The sequence below is a fragment of the Eurosta solidaginis genome, chromosome 4 (assembly GCF_040869045.1).
Source record: "Eurosta solidaginis isolate ZX-2024a chromosome 4, ASM4086904v1, whole genome shotgun sequence".
In the NCBI taxonomy this organism is placed as follows: domain Eukaryota; kingdom Metazoa; phylum Arthropoda; class Insecta; order Diptera; family Tephritidae; genus Eurosta; species Eurosta solidaginis.
In genome coordinates this window covers 193707291-193731046 of record NC_090322.1, presented here as the reverse complement: position 1 = coordinate 193731046, position 23756 = coordinate 193707291, and the positions used below count along the sequence as shown (strand labels likewise).

At 42.1% G+C, this 23756-nt stretch overlaps 1 protein-coding gene across 2 annotated transcripts in view; it reads right to left on the bottom strand.

Moving 5' to 3' along the window:
• Nucleotides 1-23756, bottom strand: part of hop (tyrosine-protein kinase hopscotch) — a 188161-nt gene that overhangs the window by 115081 nt on the left and 49324 nt on the right. For both annotated transcript variants that reach the window (XR_010953102.1, XM_067784431.1), the window contains exon 2: nt 21806-21966. Coding sequence is in view for 1 of the 2 variants with exons in the window: in XM_067784431.1 (XP_067640532.1) it covers nt 21806-21966 (161 nt within the window). In the remaining variant the exon portion in view is untranslated. The remainder of the gene's footprint in view (nt 1-21805; nt 21967-23756) is intronic.

The following is a 23756-nucleotide window of genomic DNA, read 5'->3' as shown; positions in this document are numbered from 1 at the left end:
CCATCCAGGAATAATTTTGGCCCAAAATGATTCCGAAATAGTTTCGGAAAAGTCCACAAATTACCCTGACGGGCTCCCGGACGGATCTCAGAAACCATCCAGAAAATATCCAGGAAGGGTCCCTAAATTATCCCGACTAACTCCAGAAAAAGTTCCGAAATGGCTCCGAGGGGATCCACGATGGATCGCGAAAACCATACAGAAATGATTCCGGAAGGATTCCAAAATGATCCCGAAATAGTCCGGAATTGACCCAGATGGGATCCCGCACAGATCCAGAAATGATCCCGGAAGGGTGCAAAAACTATCCCGGAAAAGTAACAAAAAATCCCGAAATGGCTCCTACGGCATCCCGGAAGGATCCAGAAATGATCTCGGAAGGGTCCGCAAATGATCCCAAAATGGTCCCGAAATGACCCTGATGGATCCGGCAAACCATCAAGATATTATGCCGAAAGGGTCCCAAAATGATCCCGAAATAAAACAGAAAAAGTCATGAAACGACCCCTAGAGGATCCCCAAATGATCCCGTATTAGCCCCGAAAAGGTCCCGAAATAACCCCGACGGGATCCCGGACAAATCCCGAAAACCATCCAGAAATGATGCCGGAAGGAATCCCAAATGATTCCGTAAAAGTCCCGCATTGATTCCGACGGGATCCCGAACGGATACCGAAAATCATCCAGAAGTGACGCCGGAAAGGTCCTCAAATAATCACCTAATAGTCCCGAAATGACCCTTAAGGGGTCATGGACGGATCCCATAAACCATCCAGAAATGATCCCGATATATTCCCGAAGAAGTCCCGAAATGACCCTGACGGGATCTCGAACGCACCCCTAAATGACCCTGACGGGATCCCGGACAGATCCCGAAATCCATCCAGAAATGATCTTGGGAGGGACCCCAAATGATCCCGAAAAAGTCCCGCAATGATTCCGAGGGGATCCTGATCGGATACCGATAACCATCCAGAAGCGATGCCGGAAAGGTCCTCAAATGATCACCTAATACCAAAATGACCCTGACGGCATCCCGGACTGATCCCAAAATCCATCCAGAAATGATCTTGGGAAGGTCCCAAAATTATCCCGAAATAGTCTCGGAAAAGTTCAGAAATTACCCTGAGGGGTTCCCGGACGAATCCTGAAAGCCATCTCTAAATGATCCCGAAAAAGTCCCGAAATTACCCTGACTGGACCCCGAAAGGATCCCGAAAACTATCCAGAAATGATGCCGGAAATGTCCTCAAATGATCACCTAATAGTTCCGAAAAGACCCTGACGGGATCCCGAACGGATCCCGACAACTATCTAGAAATGATGCCGAAAGGGCCCGCAAATGATCCCGTATTAGTCGAGAAAAAGTCCCGAAATGAACCCGACGGGATGCCGGACGAATCCCAAAAACCAGCCAGAAATGATGCCGGAAGGGACACCAAATGATCCCGAAAAAGTCCCGCAATAATTCCGACGGGATCCTGAGCGGATACCGAAAACCATCCAGAAGTGATGCCGAAAAGGTCCTCAAATGATCACCTAATAGTCCCAAAATGACCCTGACGGCATCCCGGACAGATCCCGAAATCCATCCAGAAATGATCTTGGGAGGGTCCCAAAATTTCCCGAATGGGAAAAGTCCAGAAATTACCCTGACGGATACCGGACGAATCCTGAAAACCAATCTTAAATGATGCCGAAAAAGTCCCGAAATGACCCTGATGGGACCCGGAAAGGATCCCGAAAACTAACCAGAAATGATGCCGGAAAGGTCCTCAAATGATCTCCCAATAGTTCCGAAAAGACCCTGACGGGATCCCGAACGGATCCCGACAACTATCCAGAAATGATACCGAAAGGGCCCGCAAATGATCCCGTATTAGTCGAGAAAAAGTCCCGAAATGACCCCGACGGGATGCCGGACGAATCCCAAGAACCATCCAGAAATGATTTTGGAAGGGACCTCAATGATCCCGAAAAAGTCCCGCAATTATTCCGACGGGAATCTGAACGGATACCGAAAACCATCCAGAAGTGATGCCGGAACGGTCCTCAAATGCTCACCTAATAGTCCCAAAATGACCCTGAGGGCATCCCGGACAAATCCCGAAATCCATCCAGAAATGATCTTGGGAAGGTCCCAAAATGATCCCGAAATAGTCTCGGAAAAGTCCAGAAATTACCCTGACGGGTTCCCGGACGAATCCTGAAAGCCATCCTTAAATGATCCCGAAAAAGCCCCGAAATGACCCTGACGTGATCCCGAAAGGATTCCAAAAACTATCCAGAAATGATGCCGGAAAGGTCCTCAAATGATCTCCTAATAGTTCCGAAATGACCGTGACGGGATCCCGAACGGATCCCGACAACTATTCAGAAATTATACCGAAAGGGTCCGCAAATGATCCCGTATTAGTCGAGAAAAAGTCCCGAAAGGATCTCGGACGAATCCCAAAAACCATCCAGAAGTGATGCCGGTAGGTATCCCAAATGATCCCGAAATAATCCCGAAATGACCTCGTCGGCATCCCGGACGGATACCGAAAATTATCCAGAAATGATGCCGGAAAGGTCCACAAATGATCCCCTAATAGTCCCGAAATTACCCTGATGGGATCCCGGACGGATCCCGAAAACCATCCAGAAATGATGCCGGAAGAGCCCCCAAATGATCCCGAAAAAGTCCCCAAATGACCCCGACGATATCCCGGACGGATCCCGAAAACCATCCAGAAATGATGCCGGAAGAGCCCCCAAATGATCCCGAAAAAGTCCCCAAATGACCCCGACGAGATCCCTCACGGATCCCGAAAACCATCCAGAAATGATGCCGGAAGAGCCCCAAATGATCCCGAAAAAGTCCCCAAATGACCCCGACATACTCCAGAAAAGGTTCCGAAATGGCTCCGAGGGAATAAACGACGGATCGCGAAAACCATACAGAAATGATTCCGGAAGGATCCCAAAATGATCCCGAAATAGTCCGGAAATGACCCAGATGGGATCCCGCAGGGTCCAAAAACTATCCCGGAAAGATAAAGGGGGGCGGGCGGAGGGTGTCACTGCTTACTTTGTAAGCCCTCGACTTATTTGACCCCTTGAGTCTGTGATATTGGTGAAGGCCAGTATACGTAAAGTTATAATGTGTAAAAATTATGAAAAATAATTTCTCGAAGGGTCGTGGGACCCCCACCCCTCTTTCCATGTTCGAAAAAAATTTCGCTAGTAGACTACTGTCTGTGTCCCAAATTTCATCAAAATCCGTGTAGCCATTCTGGCGTGATTCAGTCGCAAAGACGAAAAAATATAATAATTAAATTATAACTGTTCCTAGGGGGCGGGGACCACGTCCTTTTGAAAAATATATAGCTAGTAGATCCTTCTAGACTATTGGCTATATGTGTGCAAAATTTCATCCAAATCGGTCCAGCCGTTCTTGCGTTATTGAGTCACAAAGACAAACGTCTGGACAAACATCCAAACATCCAAACATCCAAACATCTAAACATCCAAACATCCAAAGATCTTAACATCCAAACTTTCCCATTTATAATATATATTAGATTAGATATTAGATATTAGATTATAGATTATACGCATTACAATTTTAATTATAGTATACAGAAAGTAACAATGTTATTTAAGAATTTATTTAAGTGTGCCCAGTGGGGGGCCATCGTGAGGAGTTCAGAAGGGAGCTTACGCGAGGTGTTCAGAAAGGAGCTCGGTGCCCATAAGGGGGCTGGCGCGACGTGCTCATAAAGGAGTCGGATGCCCAGTAGGGGGAACACACGAAAGAGAAATAAAATTAAAATATCAGGCTAAACCTAAGAGTATGGCAGTATATAAAGCGGCAAACGAACATTCAAGGATAATGCAGTTGTACAAATCATTGTAACGTGAGCACGAACGACGCGGGGGACTATTTCTAGCAAAATTTTGCCGGCATAGAGGTAAATGAAAAGGCACAAAAGGTCTGGAGGCCCTAGCAGGAACAGCAAAATTTAGTTGCCTGACTAGGTCAGGGGAGTTAATCACGCTGATGATGAGCTTATGAATTAACATAACGCCGAGTAAAGCTCTACGATTTTCTAGAGATGGCTAATTAATTAATAGAAGCCCATTTCTATATGGTGGAAGACGCGTACTTGATTCCCAGTTGAGACCTAGTAATGCAAAAATTAAAAACCGATTTATATGGCTTTGATAGGTTGGCGACCAAACACATGAACAATACTCGAGAATGGGACGTACCAGCGAGATATAAAGGACCTTGGTGAAATAAGGGTCACCAAACTCTTTAGCCCAACGTTTGATAAATCCTAGTACACCAGATGCTTTGTTAATAGTGGTTGAGATATGTATTTGAAATTTTATTTCGGGTCAAAAATAACACCTAGATCAGTTACAACAGATATCCGCTCCAAAGCGTTGCCGTTAAGTATAAGATGTCAGGACCGGCCTTACCCGGTGAAATGTCATTTGCTTGCATTTAGAGCAATTCAAAAAAAGTAAATTTGCAGTACACCAGCTTTGAAAAGAGTCGAGATCAGCCTGAAGCTGATTAAAACAGGACAAGTTTGAAGGCAGATATGTGTAACAAAGTTTTACATCATCTGCGTACATAAAAACTAGAATGCAAGATAGTCTGTGGTAAATCATTGATGAACAAGGTAAAAAGTAATGAACCCAAATGACTACCCTGGGGGGCACGTCATAAGTTACATCAATCGACCTTGAAAGATTGTTTTTGAAGAAAACCCATTGTGTCCTATTTTCAAGATAACTTGAAATCCAATTTAACAAAGGATTTGGAAGGCCCACTAGATCAAGTTTGTGAACTAAGAGCTCGTGATTAACAGAGTCAAACGCTTTACTAAAGTCAGTGTAAATGACATCTGTTTGTTTGCAATCTAAGAAACTATTTATAACAAAAGACGTAAATTCAAGCAAGTTGGTAGTTGTTGATCTTCGACCCACAAAGCCATGTTGGCAAGGTGATATTAAAGAGCTACACAGATATTGAAGCTGGGGTTTGAAAATGCTGAACTAATTTTCAGTATTACAAAATTGCTTGAATTTAAATTTGGAAAATATTTCAGCAACAGAAAAAAGCAAAGCAAACTAATTTTTGTTCATTCTACTGCAGATATTACTTGAATAGATGCGAGCTTTCGTAGTCAGCAGAAAAAAAATTGAATATTTTACTGTGCTTTGAAGCTATAAGTATTTCATGATTAACTATTTTTAAGTAAACATTTTTCAGTTTTTTAACAGCCGAAATTCTGGTTTCGAATTACTTGCTGAAAATAAGTAAAAGTAAATTTTTTTTACTATTTCAGCAGAACTATTTGATTTTCAAAGGGACATACAAACAATTGTACGATGTATTGATCGTAATAGCCTTCATCTACGAGTAGGTATTTCTTTATTTTATGTTGTTTTAACCCCCGACACACATATATACGCATGCTTCTACTGAAAAAAAGACAAATACGTACGTACAAAATCTGCACCTTCACCGGTAGCTTGGTATATGTACTGGAGTCACTCGGGGTTTTTTTCTGGGACCAAAGCATGACATTTCAATGTAGCATGGCTCAATTTCTCTCGGATCGTTCAAAATTTGTCACACAATGAGTAGCGCCTTATGGAGAGACTGTCCTTCGCTCGGTCCTAGAGACTAGCACTGCCCCATCTACCGAAGAAGTACATATATATAAAACGGGCACATATATGTCACATGCAAAACGCGATGGTTTAGGCTAACCCCTAGTACTTGTTGTCGGCGCCATTTCTTTAAAACATGTATGGCTCCTTTCTGTTCACAACCAAGAGCGATTCACACCGCGTTTAAGCGCACCTCCGTTCCTTCCTCATCTATTAGCACCAAAGCTGGCCTGATAAAAAAATTCTCGTTTGTTGCTAATTGTTGTAATGAAATTTGTCATGCCGCTACTTTCGAACACGAGTAACATTCCTACAAGAAATGGCCGTAATCGGTATATAGCCACGCAGAGTTTTTATATGTATATCAAATATTTCTGTAAATTGACTTTTCGATATTTTAATACCTAATTGAGCTATTGCCATCAAGTCGGGAGCAATATCTTCCGATATTCCTATTCAAGGAGGAAGTGATCAAAAAAAAAAATACAATCGGCAGACAAGTACGTCCACTTTCTTTATAAAAGTACAAACAAATACATATAAGATATATCTGTAACTTACGAAGAGCTGCAATCTTAAAAATTAAGGGGAACATCCTCGCAATTATGACTTAAATAACGTATTTTATAATTTTGAAAAACTGGCGTGGCAACGGCTTATTGGCCCATGTATACTATTGCACTTATTCTGACGACCATGACACAATGTCCCTTAAAAAAATTTAAAAAATCAACATAAGGCACGATATACCTTCGCGGAGATTTAGGCCGAGGTTCTCTTTCAATCTGCGTTGTTTAAACCCATTCCGCACAGCGTCTGCGAGGAAGATGTATTTTCGCTGAAAAGCTTTTCATAGCAGAAATACACTCTGAGTATTCGCTAAGGGGCGATGTTGATGTTGATTTTCTAGGTACTTTAACCCAGGTACTTCGGTGTAGTAGGGGGAGGGCGGAATGGCCTAGAAGGTTTAATGTGGTCATATTAATCGTTCCCGATATGGGTGATGCTTTGTTACCGGAACGTACCGGATCTACATCCGACAAAGGAGCATCAGCATCAATAGCACTCCCCAAAGCCTTCGGGGAGTGTCTTTGTCGGTGACATACGGTGCACACGGTGTGAGTAATCTTATGATCTTGTCTCACAGGAATGTTGGTGGTCGGGCATTTCGAGCTTGTGAGATTGTATCTCTTAACTTCAGACGCGTTTTAGCGCTACAACAAACGAGAATTTTGTCTGGCTATCAGACCAGCTTTGGTGCTAATAGATAAGGAAGGAACGGAGGTGCGTTTAACGTGGCGTGAATCGCTCTTGGTTGTAAACAGAAAGGATCCATACATGTTTTAAAGAAATCGCGTCGACAACAAGTATTAGGGGTTAGCCTAAAACATCGCGTTTTGCATGTGACACATATCTGCCCGTTTTATAAATATGTATTTCTTCGGTAGATGGGGCAGTGCTAGTCTCTAGGACCGAACTTAGGACAGTCTCTCCACAAGGAGCTACTCATTGTGTGACAAATTTTGAACGATCCGAGAGAAATTGAGCCATGCTACATTGAAATGCCATGCTTTGGTCCCGGAAAAAACCCCGAGTGACTCCAGTACATATACCAAGCTACCGGTGGATATGCAGATTTTGTACGTGCGTATTTGTCTTTTTTTCAGTAGAAGCATGCGTATATACGTGTGTTGGGAGTTAAAACAACATAAAAACAAGAAATACATACTCGGAGATGAAGGTTATTACGATCGGTACATCGTACAATTGTATGTATGTCCCTTTGAAAATCAAATAGTTCTGCTGAAATAGTGAAAAAAAATTTACTTTTACTTATTTTCAGCAAGTAATTCGAAACCAGAATTTCGGCTGTTAAAAAACTGAAAAATTTTTACTTAAAAATAGTTAATCATGAAATACTTATAGCTTCAAGCACAGTAAAATATTCAATTTTTTTTCTGCTGACTACGACAGCTCGCATCCATTCAAGTAATATCTGCAGTAAAATGAAAAAAAAATTTGTTTGCTTTGCTTTTTTCTGTTGCTGAAATATTTTTCAAATACAAATGTAAGCTGTATACAAAAATTCCAAACCGACAAAAAACTCATTGCTGGTAAAGCCAAAAATTTATAAATTTTACTATTTTTCAGTAAGCAATTCAAACCCTGGTAGAAACATTTCGGGTTGTTAATAAATTGGAATTTGCAGCGCGATAAGTAGCCTTTATAACATTGCTGGTTAAGGCGATGAAAGTTGGAGCGCGCCACTAAATATTTAGAAAAATTCACAGATTTTCCAGATCTCTTGAAACGCTTATACAATCTAGACTTAATACTATCAAGTCTAAGTAGTTGCCTTGAGAACCAAGGTGGTTTACCCGTGGTAATACTAGAAAAACGAAGGGAACACAGCTTTTAAAGAAACCATCAAGAGAGCTATAAAACAAGGAGGTCGCTGTTTCTACTTCTTTAAACGCGTAAAGATTCGACCAGTCATGGGCAGCAATCAGTTTATTGAGCTCACTAAAATTCGTCTTAGAAAAACATCTCGAACGGGGTTGGGAATTCGATTTAGAAACATCAAGCATCATAGTTTGAACAACATCCAGTACTATCTCAAGCGTAGAAAGTAGAGGGGTAGTTCGGTTTAGTGTAATACCCGTAGTCATCTGCAAACACTAAGTCTAATATTTTGCTCTTGGAATTTAATATATAATTCATTTGGAGAAGAGATGTATCAATAAGGCTAATTAAAAACTCATGTTGAGTGGTAGGAGTCATGAAATTTGAGTCAATGGTATTGATCCAATTTACTGAAGATAAATTGAAATCACCAAGGACTACTAGGCGGTCTTTGTCACGCAACTGCGAGTACAAACTACAAATAACAGTGCTATGACAAGTATAAACGTGTATATCCGATCGTGGCGGTATATACGAGCAGCAGATAAACAAACTGAAATTGTGTGAAGCAAGATTCACTGCTACGAATTCAATGTAAGGTGCGTTGTCCAACAGCAGCAACTCAGATGGAAGCGTCGAGTCAACGGCAATGAGAACACCGCCTGTTCGAGCTTCACGATCACGCCGATAAACAACATATTTGCTTTAGAAAAGTTCAGAGTTAAAATTATCCCCTTTTAACCAGGTTTCAGTAAAAGCTATAATTCAGAAAAAAGTACTTAATTTCGATCTAAGGCCGCGAACATGTTGGTGGTTGATGGTTATTTTTTCACTGTTTCCGCAGAGATATTTGAGTTTTTTGACTTTTTGGTAAACAAATACACAACTGAATGTTTCGGACAGAATGAATTTTCTAGAACTCTATCAAAATAAACGTCTGGCACTGATAGGTTTTTATTTATTGGTCATATGAATTAATTTACACACATTGTAATGTATGTATGTTATTGCTAGTGAACATGAAATTTTGGCACAATATTTTGCCTATAAGATAGCCTAGTAGTTTGAGGACTTGAAACTGATTTCGCCTTTATTTGAGAATGATATATGCACTCCTAAAAGTTACAATATATATTTTGAACGAATCTCCAAACATTTCGGGTAGGTGATCTTTCCAAAAATGTATCTCTTCTTAAAACGCCGTTCACGTTCATTTCAAAGTTATATACTTTTCAAGTCTCTTCTGAAATAATTCCTCTAACGTACACCCGTTCCTGTGTTACGAGTGCTAACTGCTTTAGTAAAAACAGTCAGCTAAATTTTTAAACATCCTAAATCCATGATTAAGCCACTTCCCTAAATTTTATAATTATTATTCGTAAATATTTTGGAGAGCAATTGCATTACGCCGTATGCTATCTAAAAAAAATCAACCTTCAACATAATAGTGCGGCGAATATTAGCATCACTATGCTGTTAGTAAATAATCACAACAACAAAAACAGCAAGTAGCCACTCTTATGTACATGTACACATTAAAGCTAGCAACTCTTACGTACATAGAAGGCGACGAAGAATATCTCACATACACATATGTAATCATCAGCTAAGAGAAGAAGTTATACTCACACATACACACGCATATGGCTAGAAGAAAAGCATAAACTACAAATATACATGTATATAGCTGGGTAAACAAGCATAAGGTGCAGTGGTTCTACACCTTTTCAACCCAATAATGAGAAAGCGTAAGTTAGTAATGAGAAAACGTAAATTAAAATGAGAAAAGGTAAAGTGGTAATGAGAAACGGTAAATTAGTAATGAGAAAATATAAATTTATAGGTGGTTCCTTGGTGGATCCCAGGGCAAATGATTTAAAGCAAAGAGCAAAAATTGCTTCTGGGCCGATTCCAATTTATCGCTATGAACCTGATAACGCGGGTTCCAGATAATGGAAGCATATTCCAATATAGGTCTTACTAATGATAAAAAAAAGAGTTTTAGTGACATAGGGGTCATTGAATTCCTTTGACCACCTTTTTACGAAAGCCAAAGTGCCTCTAGCCCTATTCACACACGATTCGATATGTAATTTGAAGTCCAGTTTAGGGTCCAATATAACGCCAAGATCAGTAAAGTTTGTGACTTGCTTAATGATATAATCGCCTATGATGTACTGATAGGTTTTAAAAGATTTCCTCGTAAAACACATAAACTTGCACTTCGGTAAATTTAGTGACATGACGTTCACGTCACACCACTCAACCAGGTTATTCAGATCCGATTGAAGAAGTGCCCTATCTTCAGGTGAGCGAATGGGCATAACCAGTTTGACATCGTCAGCGTACATCAGCGGTATGCAGCGCTTCAAAATATTTGGGAGGTCATTAATGAAGAGCAGAAACAACACTGGACCAAGGTGACTGCCCTGTGGAACTCCAGAAGATACATTGATGAATTCAGACAAGCAATTGTTAAACACAACGGTTTGCTTTCTACCTATCAAGTACGAAGAGACCCAAGAGAGAAGCCGTGATGGAAAACCCAATCTATCGAGTTTTAGTAGGAGTAAGGAATGGGAAACTTTATCAAACGCCTTACTGAAATCAGTGTAAATGACATCAACTTCGCAGTTCGTCCTTAAGCTATTGGATACGAGGGTTGCGAACTCCAGCAAGTTAGACGCAATGGACTTACCCCTGCAAAAGCCATGTTGTGAAAGGTTCACTGCCGAAGATACTGCAAAAGCCAGTTGATTTGTGACAACTGATTCAAATAGTTTTGGAATAGCACAAAGTTTGGCTATTCCTCTATAGTTTGTGACATAAGATCTACTCCCACTTTTATAAAGTGGTATTGTAAACGACTCCTTCCACTTCTTAGGGAATATCCCTTGCCTCAAAGAGGTATTAAATAAGCAGGTAAGGGGTTGACAAAGAAATTGAGCGCAAGTTCTCAGCACAACAGATGGTATTTCATCAGGTCCACTGGAGTAGGAAATTTTCAGACTTTCCAGATGCCTTAGTACCTCATCTGTATGAATATATGGGATACCTACTGAGTTAAGCGAAGGTAACATGTATTGATAATCCACCGGAGGGGAGTCAGGGATAGTCGAGTAATTGGATTTAAAAAAGTCAGCAAACATATTTGCAATCTCGGAGTCAATACTAGAAATCCGATCGTCATACTTCATTACAGAAGGAAACCCTTTAATTTTTCTTTTGGAGTTGACGAAGGAATAAAATGTTTTTGGATTGGAAGAAATCCGATGCTTAATCTTCATCAGATAATTCTTATAGCATCTTATCTGTAGCCTGTTGTACTTAAGGCGCAATATGGAGTATGCAGCATAGTCACTATTAGAGCCAGATAATTTGAAACGCTTGAAGAAGCGTGTTTTTTTGTTTTTTAGATAATTAAGTTCTCTAGAGCTCCAAGCAGTAGCTGGAGATGCTGAGGAGGTTTTGGAAAAAGGCACACATTTGAGGAATATCGCATGTAAAACTTGGTGAAATGGACGGAGCTCGCTTCAATATCTCCGTCGTACTCAGGCCACTTTATTTTAGAGACTTCGTCGATTAGTAAAGACCAATTGGCCTTTCTAAACAGAAACCGGCGCGAAGACGCATTCGGATCGGTAGTGTTCCTCACCGGTAAGCTAAGACAATCCAGGTAAATTGAAAGTGCTGGATGATAAACATCCTCAGGCAATACCACTGGATCACATCGAGTAACAGAACAATTCGATGTGTCGTCTGAAAAAATCAAATCAAGATATTTGCCGAATTTATTATGAATTCTGTTAAGTTGATAAAGCCCAATGTCTGCAAGGTCATTTAAAACTCGTAGAATACAACATTACAAGCAGTGGGAACTAGCATTCCGTCAATAAAATTCCACGACACAAAGGGCAGATTAAAATCGCCAGCCACTAAGACAGAATCAACAGACCTTGACACAGCAAATATAAATTTCAATAGGGAAGAATGTATTAAGTATACAGAAATATCTGACTGGGGCGAAATATAGGACGCAACAAAATATTTGTAAGTAGATAAAAGTTTAAGTCGCACGCAGAGGATTTCAACATCAGAAGAATCATCGAAGTACACTTCTTCAGCAGAGAACCTAGTATGTACGGCGATTAACACGCCTCCACCAACTCTGTTTCGTCGGTCTTTTCTAAAGATCTCATAAGAATCTGCTAATATCTCAGAGTTAAACACAGTTGGTTTCAACCATGTCTCAGTAAAAACCAAAACGTCATAACAGAGTTCATGACTACGGAGAAAAAGATCAACTAGTTTAGTATTTAGACCCCTAACATTCTGATAATAGACGTTGAGGCCATTATGAAAGGTGTCAGACAAATCTAAGACTGCGCGGGAATTTCTACATCTTTTCGAAAACAACGGAAGGGCTTAATGTATACGTTACTGGACCAAAGAGAAGCATTGAAAAGTTTGCTATATTCACTTTCAATCACTCGAACTTTAAAAGCGACTCTCACTAAAGTGTTAATGTCGACATCTCTCTTTACTAACTTAAAACAAGCGACATTAGAAGCAGCAATGCCAAAGTGATCAGAGATGTATTTAACAATACTCTCCTCAGTGACCGATGGCTTAAATGAGGACAAATGAATCCATTTATACCGCACAAATACATCTAATTCAGCATTGTCATTGCTACCACTAACAACGCGCGATTTTTGCGTAATTTCTTTTGAAGCACTCTTTCGTTGTCTGTCAGAAACATCAACAGATGGCACATTTGCATTAACTGCGCTAGCTGCAGCATCTGCATACGATACAGTGCCAGCAGAGCGCGACACTGCACTAGTATTTTTCACATTGTTGGCAATCATTTCAGCATCAGACCTATTGGAATTTTCAGAAGGCGCATTTGAATTATTTTTGTTATTGTTAGCTTTAGTTGATTTAGATGTGGATGCAGTAGATTTAGTTTTAGATGTAGAATTGGAACTAATTGATGTTGATGTATTTCCAGAAGTAGACGTAGTTTTAGACGAATGAGAGACTGTAGAAGATGAGGCGTTTTTAGATGTAGATGTAGATGTAGATGCAGGCGAAGTAGAAGTTGTCTTTGTAGTAGAACTAGTAGAGAGAATTATCGATGTTTGCGGCTGAGTAATAATAGCAGCAGGTTTAGATGTAAGAGTAGTAGTAGGTGCAGGTGATGAAGCATTAGCTCTCAGATTATCGATAGGAGAATTAGAGAACTCCGTGCCAAGCGGGGTAGCGGGAAAATCCATTAGGTTGCTTTGTATTAAGTTGTTGTTATTGGATGCCATGGGGAGAGCAGAAATAAATAGCGCACTATTTCTGACATTCGGACAACCATATGACTCAGCAACATTTAAGTTGTTGTTGGATGACTTCAAAGAGTCCATTATATGATCCTTTAAATAATCGAATTTTTTGGACACAGCATTGGAAATTATGTCAAAACCTTGCCACAAGAATAGCGTTCAAAATATTAGATAGCTTGTCCGGCATGTTCACACACTTTTCACACAAGTAAAGCAAATGCGGGTTAGCCTTGATTAGCTTTACTTCATAGTCCGATATACCCTCACTACAGGCTCTGTGGAAAATCCTCTTGCAGAACGCATTACACGGCACTAGACTATTGTCACCAGATCTGGAAAATAGTTTATTACACTTTCCACAATATTCATCCATTTTTGGCAATTTAAAGTAAAAGAAAAAATAAGAATACGTGAAAATATGAGAGCGATTAAAAAACACGTCCGTATGCGGCGAGAGAATGACATTTATATATAATTGTAACCATTTATTTCATACAACGTGTATTGCACCAATAGTGTCGCGAAGTGAAGCGTGCCCGATATGCAGAAATATTACTCAAGGTAAATATTCTTATCCTATTGATGCAAATATCTTTGCACTTACCTACTTAACTGTTTTGATCGCCAGAAACTGAAACACCTATCATTCATAATTGAATGGCTCGAGGAAGATTGTGGGCTTACCTTGCGTCAGATTAAGCAAAAACTATTCCGCGATTTCGGCGTGGACGTAAGCACTACAACTGTTGGAAATCATCTTGAGGGTATGTGCTATAGTGTTAAAAAAGTGCACACACAACCTACTACGATGAACAGCGAGGCTAATAAGGAAAAAAGGGCCGAATATTTTAGAAAGCTAAATGCCTTCATACAGCAAGGCAAGCAAATAGTATGGATTGACGAAACCAACTTCAATCTGTTTTGTCGATCTACCCGTGGACGATCCAAAGTAGGGAAACGAGCTATTCAAACATTGCCAGCAGCGCGTGGTCCGAATGTACACCTGATATGTGCCATTACGGGATCAAACATACTATCAATGGATTGAAAGCGAGGTCCGTTCACAGCCAGCGGCTGCGGAAATTGGATTTCCACCCTCATTCAAAAGTGGCAGCGGTTGGGCAATACCTTGGAAGAACTGGTAATTGTGTGTGATAACGCGCCTTGCCACTCAGGCATCGAGTCAGCGGTAGCCCAGCACTCCAACAATATGTCACAAGTGCTTCGATTGGGTCCATACTCACCTATGTTGAACCCCATAGAAATATGTAGTATGGTCCAAACTTAAAGTAGATGTAAAGACGACTCTGCGCGTACCTGTTGTGACTGGAGCAGGAGTAGGCGAACAGCGGCTCCAGTATTTAGAAAACGCCATTGATGACGCCAAAACGAAGTTGACGGGAGGGGATTGTGCAAAAGCTGCACAGCACACAACTACATTTCATGCAGATGCACTCGCACTACAAGAAATGACAGTGGGTCAATAAACGAAAAAGATAGATTTTAAAAAATTATTACAGTTCTCATTATTAAGTTACATATTCTCATTTTGAATTTGTGTTTTCTCATTACAAATTTACGTTTTCTCATTATTGGTTTGAAAAGGTGTACAATTCTCATAACAAACTTACGTTTTCTCATTACAAATTTGCAATTTCTCATTATCAGTTACCTTTCCTCATTTTAATTTACGTATTCTCATTACAAACTTACGTTTTCTCATTATTGGATTGAAAAGGTGTAGAACACATGATCGTGAAACGACTAGACCTTAGGAGAAATGACGATCGAGATGAACTGAGAGTATAAAAGCAGCGCAAGCTGAGGAATCGGTAATCAGTTTGATTTAAATACGCTATTAGTTGTGAAGTATAATTTTGAAGTATTACTCCGAAAGTAGTATAAATAAAGACCATTTTGCAAAACTGAATATTGGAGTTATTTATTCGACAGTTCAGCGATTCGAACGTTAGCAGAAGGTGCAAAATAATCGTAATCCCCCAAAATTCGTTACAATTGGTGTCAGAAAAGGAATTGTTGAATAAATTTCAGAGGACAACAAGAACATAGCCAAGTTGAGTGAATTGAAGATTCAGCAACTGAAAAAGTAATTGGAAGCCCGTGGATTGAATACTACTGGCAACAAATCCGAGCTACATAACTAAGGGAAGCTATGGAATGGGAAGGAATTGATGTTGATGAACACACTTTTCATTCTGATGTGGAAGAGTCAACGACTAAAATGGAGGAGAAGATAGACTCCGAATGCATTGGCAACTGTTGACACTAACGCGATACTAGCAGTGCTGAAGTAAATGTCGTCACAAATATCAACCGATATGTCAGCACAGCTCCAAGTACAGAAGACACGTTTAACATCCAAGATGGAATCACAGGATACACTTTTAACCTCCATGATGGAATCACAGGAGACACGACAAGAGGCACGTTTTTCAGAAATGTCGTCACAAATAGCATCCAGGATCGAAGCACAGGAGGCACGTATATCCGAAATGTCGGGACAAATTTCAGCAAAGGTATCACGTTGTTGTTGTTGTAGCAGTGTTTCGCCCCGGTATCATCGCAGATCTCTGTACAACTGGAAGCCCGTATGAACGAAAAAATAATGCAGTTTGAAAACAAAATCGAGGCCGAGGTAGATGCTTTAAAAGGTCGTATACAGGAACCGAAACTAAATCGCCCAGCTGTTTCACCAAGCAGTCCAAATGTAAAAACTGCATCTTATGACGGCTCTGCTCCTTTCCAGGTATTTAAGCTTCAATTTGAAAAGACGTCATCAGTGAATAACTGGAATGCGGAAGGGGGTATTGATTTAAACCACAATTTATCTGGGTGCTAATGGCATTTAGCGCGGTGGTAGTGCTATGGAGTTTTCTGAAGCCATGCTGATGAGGGGCTAGCTGCAAATTTGCTTGGAAATAAGGGAGCAAAATGGCTTCAAGCGTCTTTGCCACTGGCGATAGGAGAGATATCGGACGATACGACTCACCTATGTTAGCTGGTTTCCCAGGCTTTAGTAGCGGGACCACCTTGGCCATTTTCCATTTCTCAGGTATGACAAAGGTGGAAAGAGACAGATTGAAGACATGCGCTAAATATTTGAACCCCTCTTTCCCTAGGTTTTTAAGCATCGGCATGGCTATGCCGTCTGGGCCCACTGCTTTGGATGGTTTAGCACGACCAATGGCGTCCTCAACCTCTTTAGCGGTGATGGTGATTGGTGACGCGCTGAATTTGTGTTTATGTGCGCGTCTATTGGCTCTCCGTCTATCTTTATCGACCGTAGGATGCTGTATATATTGTCGGCAGAAAGCGCTCGCGCATTTTTTCGCGTCCGACAGCACTTTGTCGCCAAAGGCGATAGAAACTTTGTCTTTGTGCTTAGTCGGATTCGATAGGGACTTTACGGTGGACCAAAGTTTACCCACACCCGTAGAGAGGTTACAACCTCTTAGGTGCTCCTCCCATTTCGCCCGCTTGTGTTCATCTACAAGCAATCTGATGCGTTGGTTTATATCCCTTATTTGGGTGTCGCCTGGGTCAAGCTGTCTTATAAGGTCACGTTCTCTCGCTAAGTTTGCGGCCTCCGCCGGGAAGTGGGGCCGGATTTCGGGAATTCTCCCGGCGGGAATGAAATGTGCCGAGGCGGATTTAATGACCTTACGGAAGGCACGCTCCCCTTGGCGGGCATCAGTCGGGATAGGGAGGGCAGCTAGGCGGCTGTAAAGGATTTATATTCTTCCCACTTTCCTTTTTTAAGTTTATGAAAGTGCGTTTTTCAGTGACGATGAAGTCGGCGTTATGCTCAAGCGAAATAAGTATGCGCAGGTGGTCGGATGCCAATGTTACCATCGGCTGCCAGTTGACGCAGTTTACGAGTTCTGCGCTCACGATTGAGATATCTGGCGAGCTGTGACAGCTTCCTACCATACGTGTGGGGGCGTCTCCGTTTATTGTGCAGAACGTCGTTTCTTCTATTTGATCCGCCAACATCTCACCCCTACTGTCCGCCCGCAAGTTTGAATGCCATAGATCATGATGGGCATTGAAATCGCCTAAGATAATGCGATTGTTGCCAGTGAGTAAGGCCCTGATATTAGGGCGGTATCCACTGTGGCAACAGGTGGCAGGAGGGATGTAGATGTTGATGATTTCTAGGTTTGCATCGCCTGACCGGACAGATAGGCCTTGACGTTCTAAGACATTGTCCCTGCGGTCGATGCCAGGATCAAATATATAATATTGCACAGAGTGGTGTATGATAAACGCGAGACCGCCTCCATTTCCGCTCTCGCGGTCTTTCCTGTGGACGTTATACCCAGAGCAGGTCTGCAATGCAGATCTTGCTGTGAGCTTAGTCTCTTGAATCGCAGCAATGCGGATGTTGTGCCGCTTCATGAAATCGACTATCTCCGTAATCTTCCCAGTTAGTCCATTACAGTTAAACTGCAGAATTCTGAAGTGCATAAGGGGAGACGTCGCCACTCTGGGGGTAAGTGACGGGTGACTACGCCTGGGTTGGGGAAGGCCAGGACGCAATTGCTGTTGTGGCCCTAGGACTGGGCGTCCTTGGGCAAGCATTGGGGTACCCGGATGATTTGGGTTTGCGACCTGGCGACATGGCGCGATGAAACCCGTCGGGGGGTTGCCGTCGGGGAGACCAGAACATCTAGGGAAGTGGCACCACCCAAGGCAGGAGCTCCGGCAGGGGCTGTTGCTCAGCATTGCTTCCGACTCTACTACGAAGATTGTAGTTATTAGTGGTAGCAGCTGTTTGAGTTGTTGGCGCCGTGGGCGCGAGCAGCAGCGGGTACTTGTTGTGGCTTGCTGAGCAGCGGGGCTGCTGGAAGGTAGTGGGGGGGGGGCCTACACGTAGACTACGGGACGCCCTTGGGCGTGAACAGCAAGGAGCCACAAAAGATTTATAAAAGTTACGTGGACGTCGAGTTTTGGGATCAAGCCCAGAACAACCTGTCCGATGCAACCATCCCTTGCACGAGACACACTGAACAGAGTATGACCGTCCTAAAAAGATTCTTTTCCGGCAGATGCAGCAGAACCATTTCTCAGGACCGGGGTCAGGAGACGGACCCGGATTGGATTCGATGCCTTCCCGGAGTAAGAGAATATGGAGCAGTCCTGCTGCAAGGAGCTGCTGGGAGGATGACAATTTGTGGGAGGGACGAAACAAATTAGATGGGGTCACACTGAAATGACAGTCCTTGGTCGGGAAAAATCCCGAGTCGCTCCGGTACATAGAACCGACTGCCTTGGGAAGCGTTTACTGACTGTAGATACGGGCGCATCTCATTCCTTACTCCGATCTGATTTCGTCAAGAGGTTGGTAAAGCTATTACATGGAGCAAGATTGCGTACGGTCACTGGCGAGTATAACCAAGTCCAGGGAGAAGTGATATGTGAAATCTTAATTGGGAAGGTCATGGTTCTACACAAATTCATTGTTGTTGTTGTTTTGTTGTTGTAGCAGTGCTTCGCCGCACCTAACAGCCGCGACCGATCACAAATTGTCGTCAATATCCTCTAACGGGAGTCCAAGGAAACTTGCTGTTTCAACGGGGGTGGACCATAATGAAAGGGGTGTTAGAGGCGTTGGTTCCACATTACAATTAAAGAGATGGTTAGTGTCATGTGGGGACACATTGCAAGTGGGGCATACATTTTGTATGTCGGGGTTGATTCTGGATAGGTAAGAGTTTAACCTGTTACAGTATCCAGAACGAAGTTGAGCAAGAGTGACACGCGTTTCCCTGGGGAGTATGCGTTCCTCTTCCACAAGTTTTGGGTACTTTTCTTTGAGTACTGGATTCACCGGGCAATTCCTGACATAAAGGTCCGCCGCCTGTTTGTGGAGTTTACCAAGGGCCTGCTTGTGTTTTTTTGCTTCATACGGCTGGGTTCTCAGGTGCCGTATCTACTCAAAATGCTTACGGAGATGACTCCTTAAGCCCCTAGGCGGTGTTGGCTCATCAATCAGATGTCTGTTTGGATGCCCAGGTTTCTGGGTATTCAACAGGAACTGTTTGGTTAGCATCTCATTTCTCTCGCTGATGGGGAGTATTCTCGCCTCATTATGTAGATGGTGTTCTGGGGACATAAGAAGACAGCCCATGGCGATTCTGAGAGCAGTATTTTGGCAGGCCTGTAGCTTCTTCCAGTGGGTAATTTTTAGGCTTGGCGACCATATGGGTGACGCGTAGCACGTAAATGGCTGGCCAATTGCTTTGTATGTAATAATGTGGGTTTCTTTATCTTTTCCCCAGGTACTGCCAGCAAGGGATTTGAGGATTTTATTACGGCTCTGGATTTTCGGAACAATTGCGGCTGCGTGCTCACAAAATGTAGATCCTGATCAAACGTCACACCCAAGATTTTGGGGTGTAGGAACGTCGGTAGCGTAGTGCCATCGACGTGGATGTTCAAAATGGTCGACATTTGGGACGTCCATGTTGTAAATAAGGTCGCGGAAGATTTAGTCGGTGATAATGCCAGGTTTCGCGAGGCGAAAAAACTGGAGAGATCAGGGTGGTAGCCGTTTATTCTGTTGCAGAGCTCATCACCATTATTGTGCAGTCATCGGCGTATGAAACGATAGTGACTCCTTCTGGTAGTGAAGGTAGCTTAATATGTAGAAATTAAACAAAAGTGGGGATAGGACACCACCCTGTGGCACCCCTTGTTTAATTCTTCTTGGTTTTGATGTTTCGTTTCTAAATTGCACCAATGCCTGCCGACCACCCAGATGATTTGCGGCCCACCTTTTAAGACATGGGGGAAGGGTAGAACCTTCCAGGTCTTGCAGTAACGTGCCATGGTTGACCGTATCAAAAGCGTTTGATAGGTCTAGCGCTACGAGTACTGTTCTATGGTGGGGGGTTTGATTTAAACCGCAATTTATCTGGATGCTGATGGCATTTAGCGCGGTGGTGGTGCTATGGAGTTTTCTGAAGCCTTGATGACGACAGGCTAGCTGCAAATTTGCTTGGCGATAGGAGAGATATTGGACGATACGACTCTCCTATGTTAGCTGGTTCGTTGTGGCAGAGATCGTTGATAAAGTCATATTGGCAGTGGACTTCTTAGTTGACCATGGCATCAGGATCGACATGCAAAGAAGGATTATGCGCTATAAGAACAAGGATGCGCCACTCAACTTCAGTTTGGAGAAGGGTTCAGCAGTAAGCAAGTGCTGGTGGAGGGCATTCCACAAAGACAACAAAAGTCAAAGGCAGTAGATCGGGCAAAGGTTGATGGAACGAATGGGCCAAACAAATCAAAACCGAAGGTACTTGCGAGAAAAAGACTGGCATTGACAAACTTAAATGGACGCGCTTAAACGAAGGAAAGAATTTCCCAGAAAGAATGCAAGGGTGGTTTCAAGCCAGGGCGCACTACTGTTGTGAAACCTCAAAACGATACTGTTTATGCAAAACCAATCCGTCAAGCTCAAGCTCTACGAAGTAGTTCATTGGCCAAACAACAGAGTAGTAAGATGAAACACAGGTACGACAAGAACAATTCGGAAGGTTTCCTGGAGGGAGATTTGGTAGTTCTATACAACCCTCACCGGCGGAAAGGTGCTCCATCAAAATTTCAATGTAGCTGGGAAGGCCCGTACAAAGTTGTGAAGCAGATCAGTGATGTCATCTACCGCATACAAACAATTGGGAAACCACGAAATAGAAGGGTGGTTCATTTGGAGAGTCCAGCAGCGGTTGGATCGAGAGATTTTTCTGATCGGCACGATCAGACTTAGGTGGAGGGCTGTGTGGCGAATATTAGCATCACTATGCTGTTATTAAATAATCACAACAACAAAAACAGCAAGTAGACACTCTTATGTACATGTACACATTAAAGCTGGCACCACTTACGTACATAGAAGGCGACGAAGAATATCTCACATACACATATGTATGTAGTCATCAGCTAAGAGAAGAAGTTATACTCACTCATACACATGCATATGGCTAGAAGAAAAGCATAAACTACAAATATACATGTATATAGCTAGAACACATGATCGTGAAACGACTAGACCTTAGGAGAATTGGCGAACGAGATAACCGAGAGTATAAAAGCAGCGCAAGCGGAGGAATCAGTAATCAGTTTGATTTAAATACGCTATTAGTTGTGAAGTATAGTTGTGAAGTACTACTCCCAAAGCAGTCTAAATAAAGACCATTTTTCAAAACTGAATATTGGAGTTATTTATTTGACAGTTCAGCGATTCGAACGTTAGCAGAAGGTGCAAAATAATCGGAATCCCCCAAAATTCAGTACAATACATAATATTTTCTTAAATTCTACAAATAAAAGTGTGTATTTAATAAAAAATGAATGCAATGGAAACTCACCGTGAATAACCTCCTACATACGTAATAAAAGATTCTAATTCGATACGCGTCTGAAATCGCATACGATAACTTTGCGGCAGTCCAGTGATTTCCAAACAAGCACAAACATTGTCCTTTATACAAATTGCAAATATGTCCTCCACTTTGGCTAATAGTGTCCACTGTAATGAAAACTTATAAATTTTAGTATGATCTAAGCACAAATTTTATTCGCAGCAAATTGTGTTATCGGACAGATAAACCTTAAGAAGACGGTCTTTAATTTTTATAGAATATATCGTTAGCTTAATGTGAAAATGTGCTAAATCACTTTTTTTGAAAAATTGTATTTTAATGCAGTTTTAAAACTGAATTCAAAATACATCGATCACAAAAAAAAAATATTTAAATTTTTCATTTTTACGTGCTGTGGGCAATGATGTGTAAATGTGCTAAGTCGTCAGCTGTTAAAAAAAATGTGCTAAGTCAACCTGTCAATAATATCAATCTGAATTATTAGCCATTTCTTTGTGCGCGCATTTTATTTATTTATTTAATTCATTCAGTCTAAAAGTACATGCTTTGTTGTTGTTGTTGTATTAACGATAAAGACACTCCCCGAAGGCTTTGGGGAGTGTTACCGATGTTGATGGCCCTTTACCGGATATAGATCCGGTACGTTCCGGTAACAAAGCACTATTAAGGTACTACTAGCTCGACCATCTCGGGAACGATTTATATGACCACATTAAACCTTCTAGGCTATCCCGCCCTCCACACTCCCTAGGTCCATGAGGAACTTGGGGTCGGCAGAACCTCGGCTGTCAATGAAACAGGATTCGCCACGGTTGAGTTGACAATTGGGTTGGAGAAGCTATATATTGTGCTGGCAACCTCTTAAGAGGGTTGCGAACACAACCCCTTGACATTGGATATACCCAATTGGGACATGCCTTTGGTGTATGTAAATGCTTTGCGCTGACTATAATCTACTTCAATTCTTACATGTCGATAACTAAATGCTTTCTTACAGACTAGTTAAAAATAGAAAACAATTCAAGCTTAAACTTATAGAAGCTCTTATTAAAATTAATAACACTACTGAATCGATTTGCTCGATGTATAGTCCTAGTTATAGGTTCATTCGTAGCATAATTCGAAATATGAGTTATTTCGATAAATAATCTATTATGCCGTAGATCACGCAGTGGAATATATGGAATGAACAAATTAGATAAATCAGAGCAATTCGTACTAAAGTTTATTACATTATAGGCAAGCATGAGTGAGGTAAAAGTTCTTCTGTCATGCAAAGCCTGAAGACCAAGCAATTTGTCGCTTCCCAAGGCAGTCGGTTCTATGTACCGGAGCGACTCGGGATTTTTCCCGACCAAGGACTGTCATTTCAGTGTGACCCCATTTAATTTGTTTCGTCCCTCCCACAAATTGTCATCCTCCCAGCAGCTCCTTGCAGCAGGACTGCTACATATTCTCTTACTCCGGGAAGGTATCGAACCCAATCCGGGTCCGTCTCCTCACCCCGGTCCTGAGAAATGGTTTTGCTGCATTTGCCAGAAAAGAATCTTTTTAGGACGGTCATACTCTGTTCAGTGTGTCTCGTGCAAGGGATGGTTGCATCGGACAGGTTGTTCTGGGCTTGATCCCAAAACCCGACGTCCACGTAACTTTTATAAATCTTTTGTGGCTCCTTGCTGCTCACGCCCAAGGGCGTCCCGTAGTCTACGCCTAAGCGTATCCCCACTACCTTCCAGCAGCTTCGCTGCTCAGCAAGCCACAACAAGTACCCGCTGCTGCTCGCGCCCCACGGCGCCAACAACTCAAACAGCTGATACCACTCATAACTACTACCTTCGTAGTAGATCTGGTAGCAATGCTGAGCATCAGCCCCTGCCCCCGTCTTCTTCTCCTCCCCTCTTTTCTGGCAGCAATCGTGCAGGTCAGGGAAACAGAC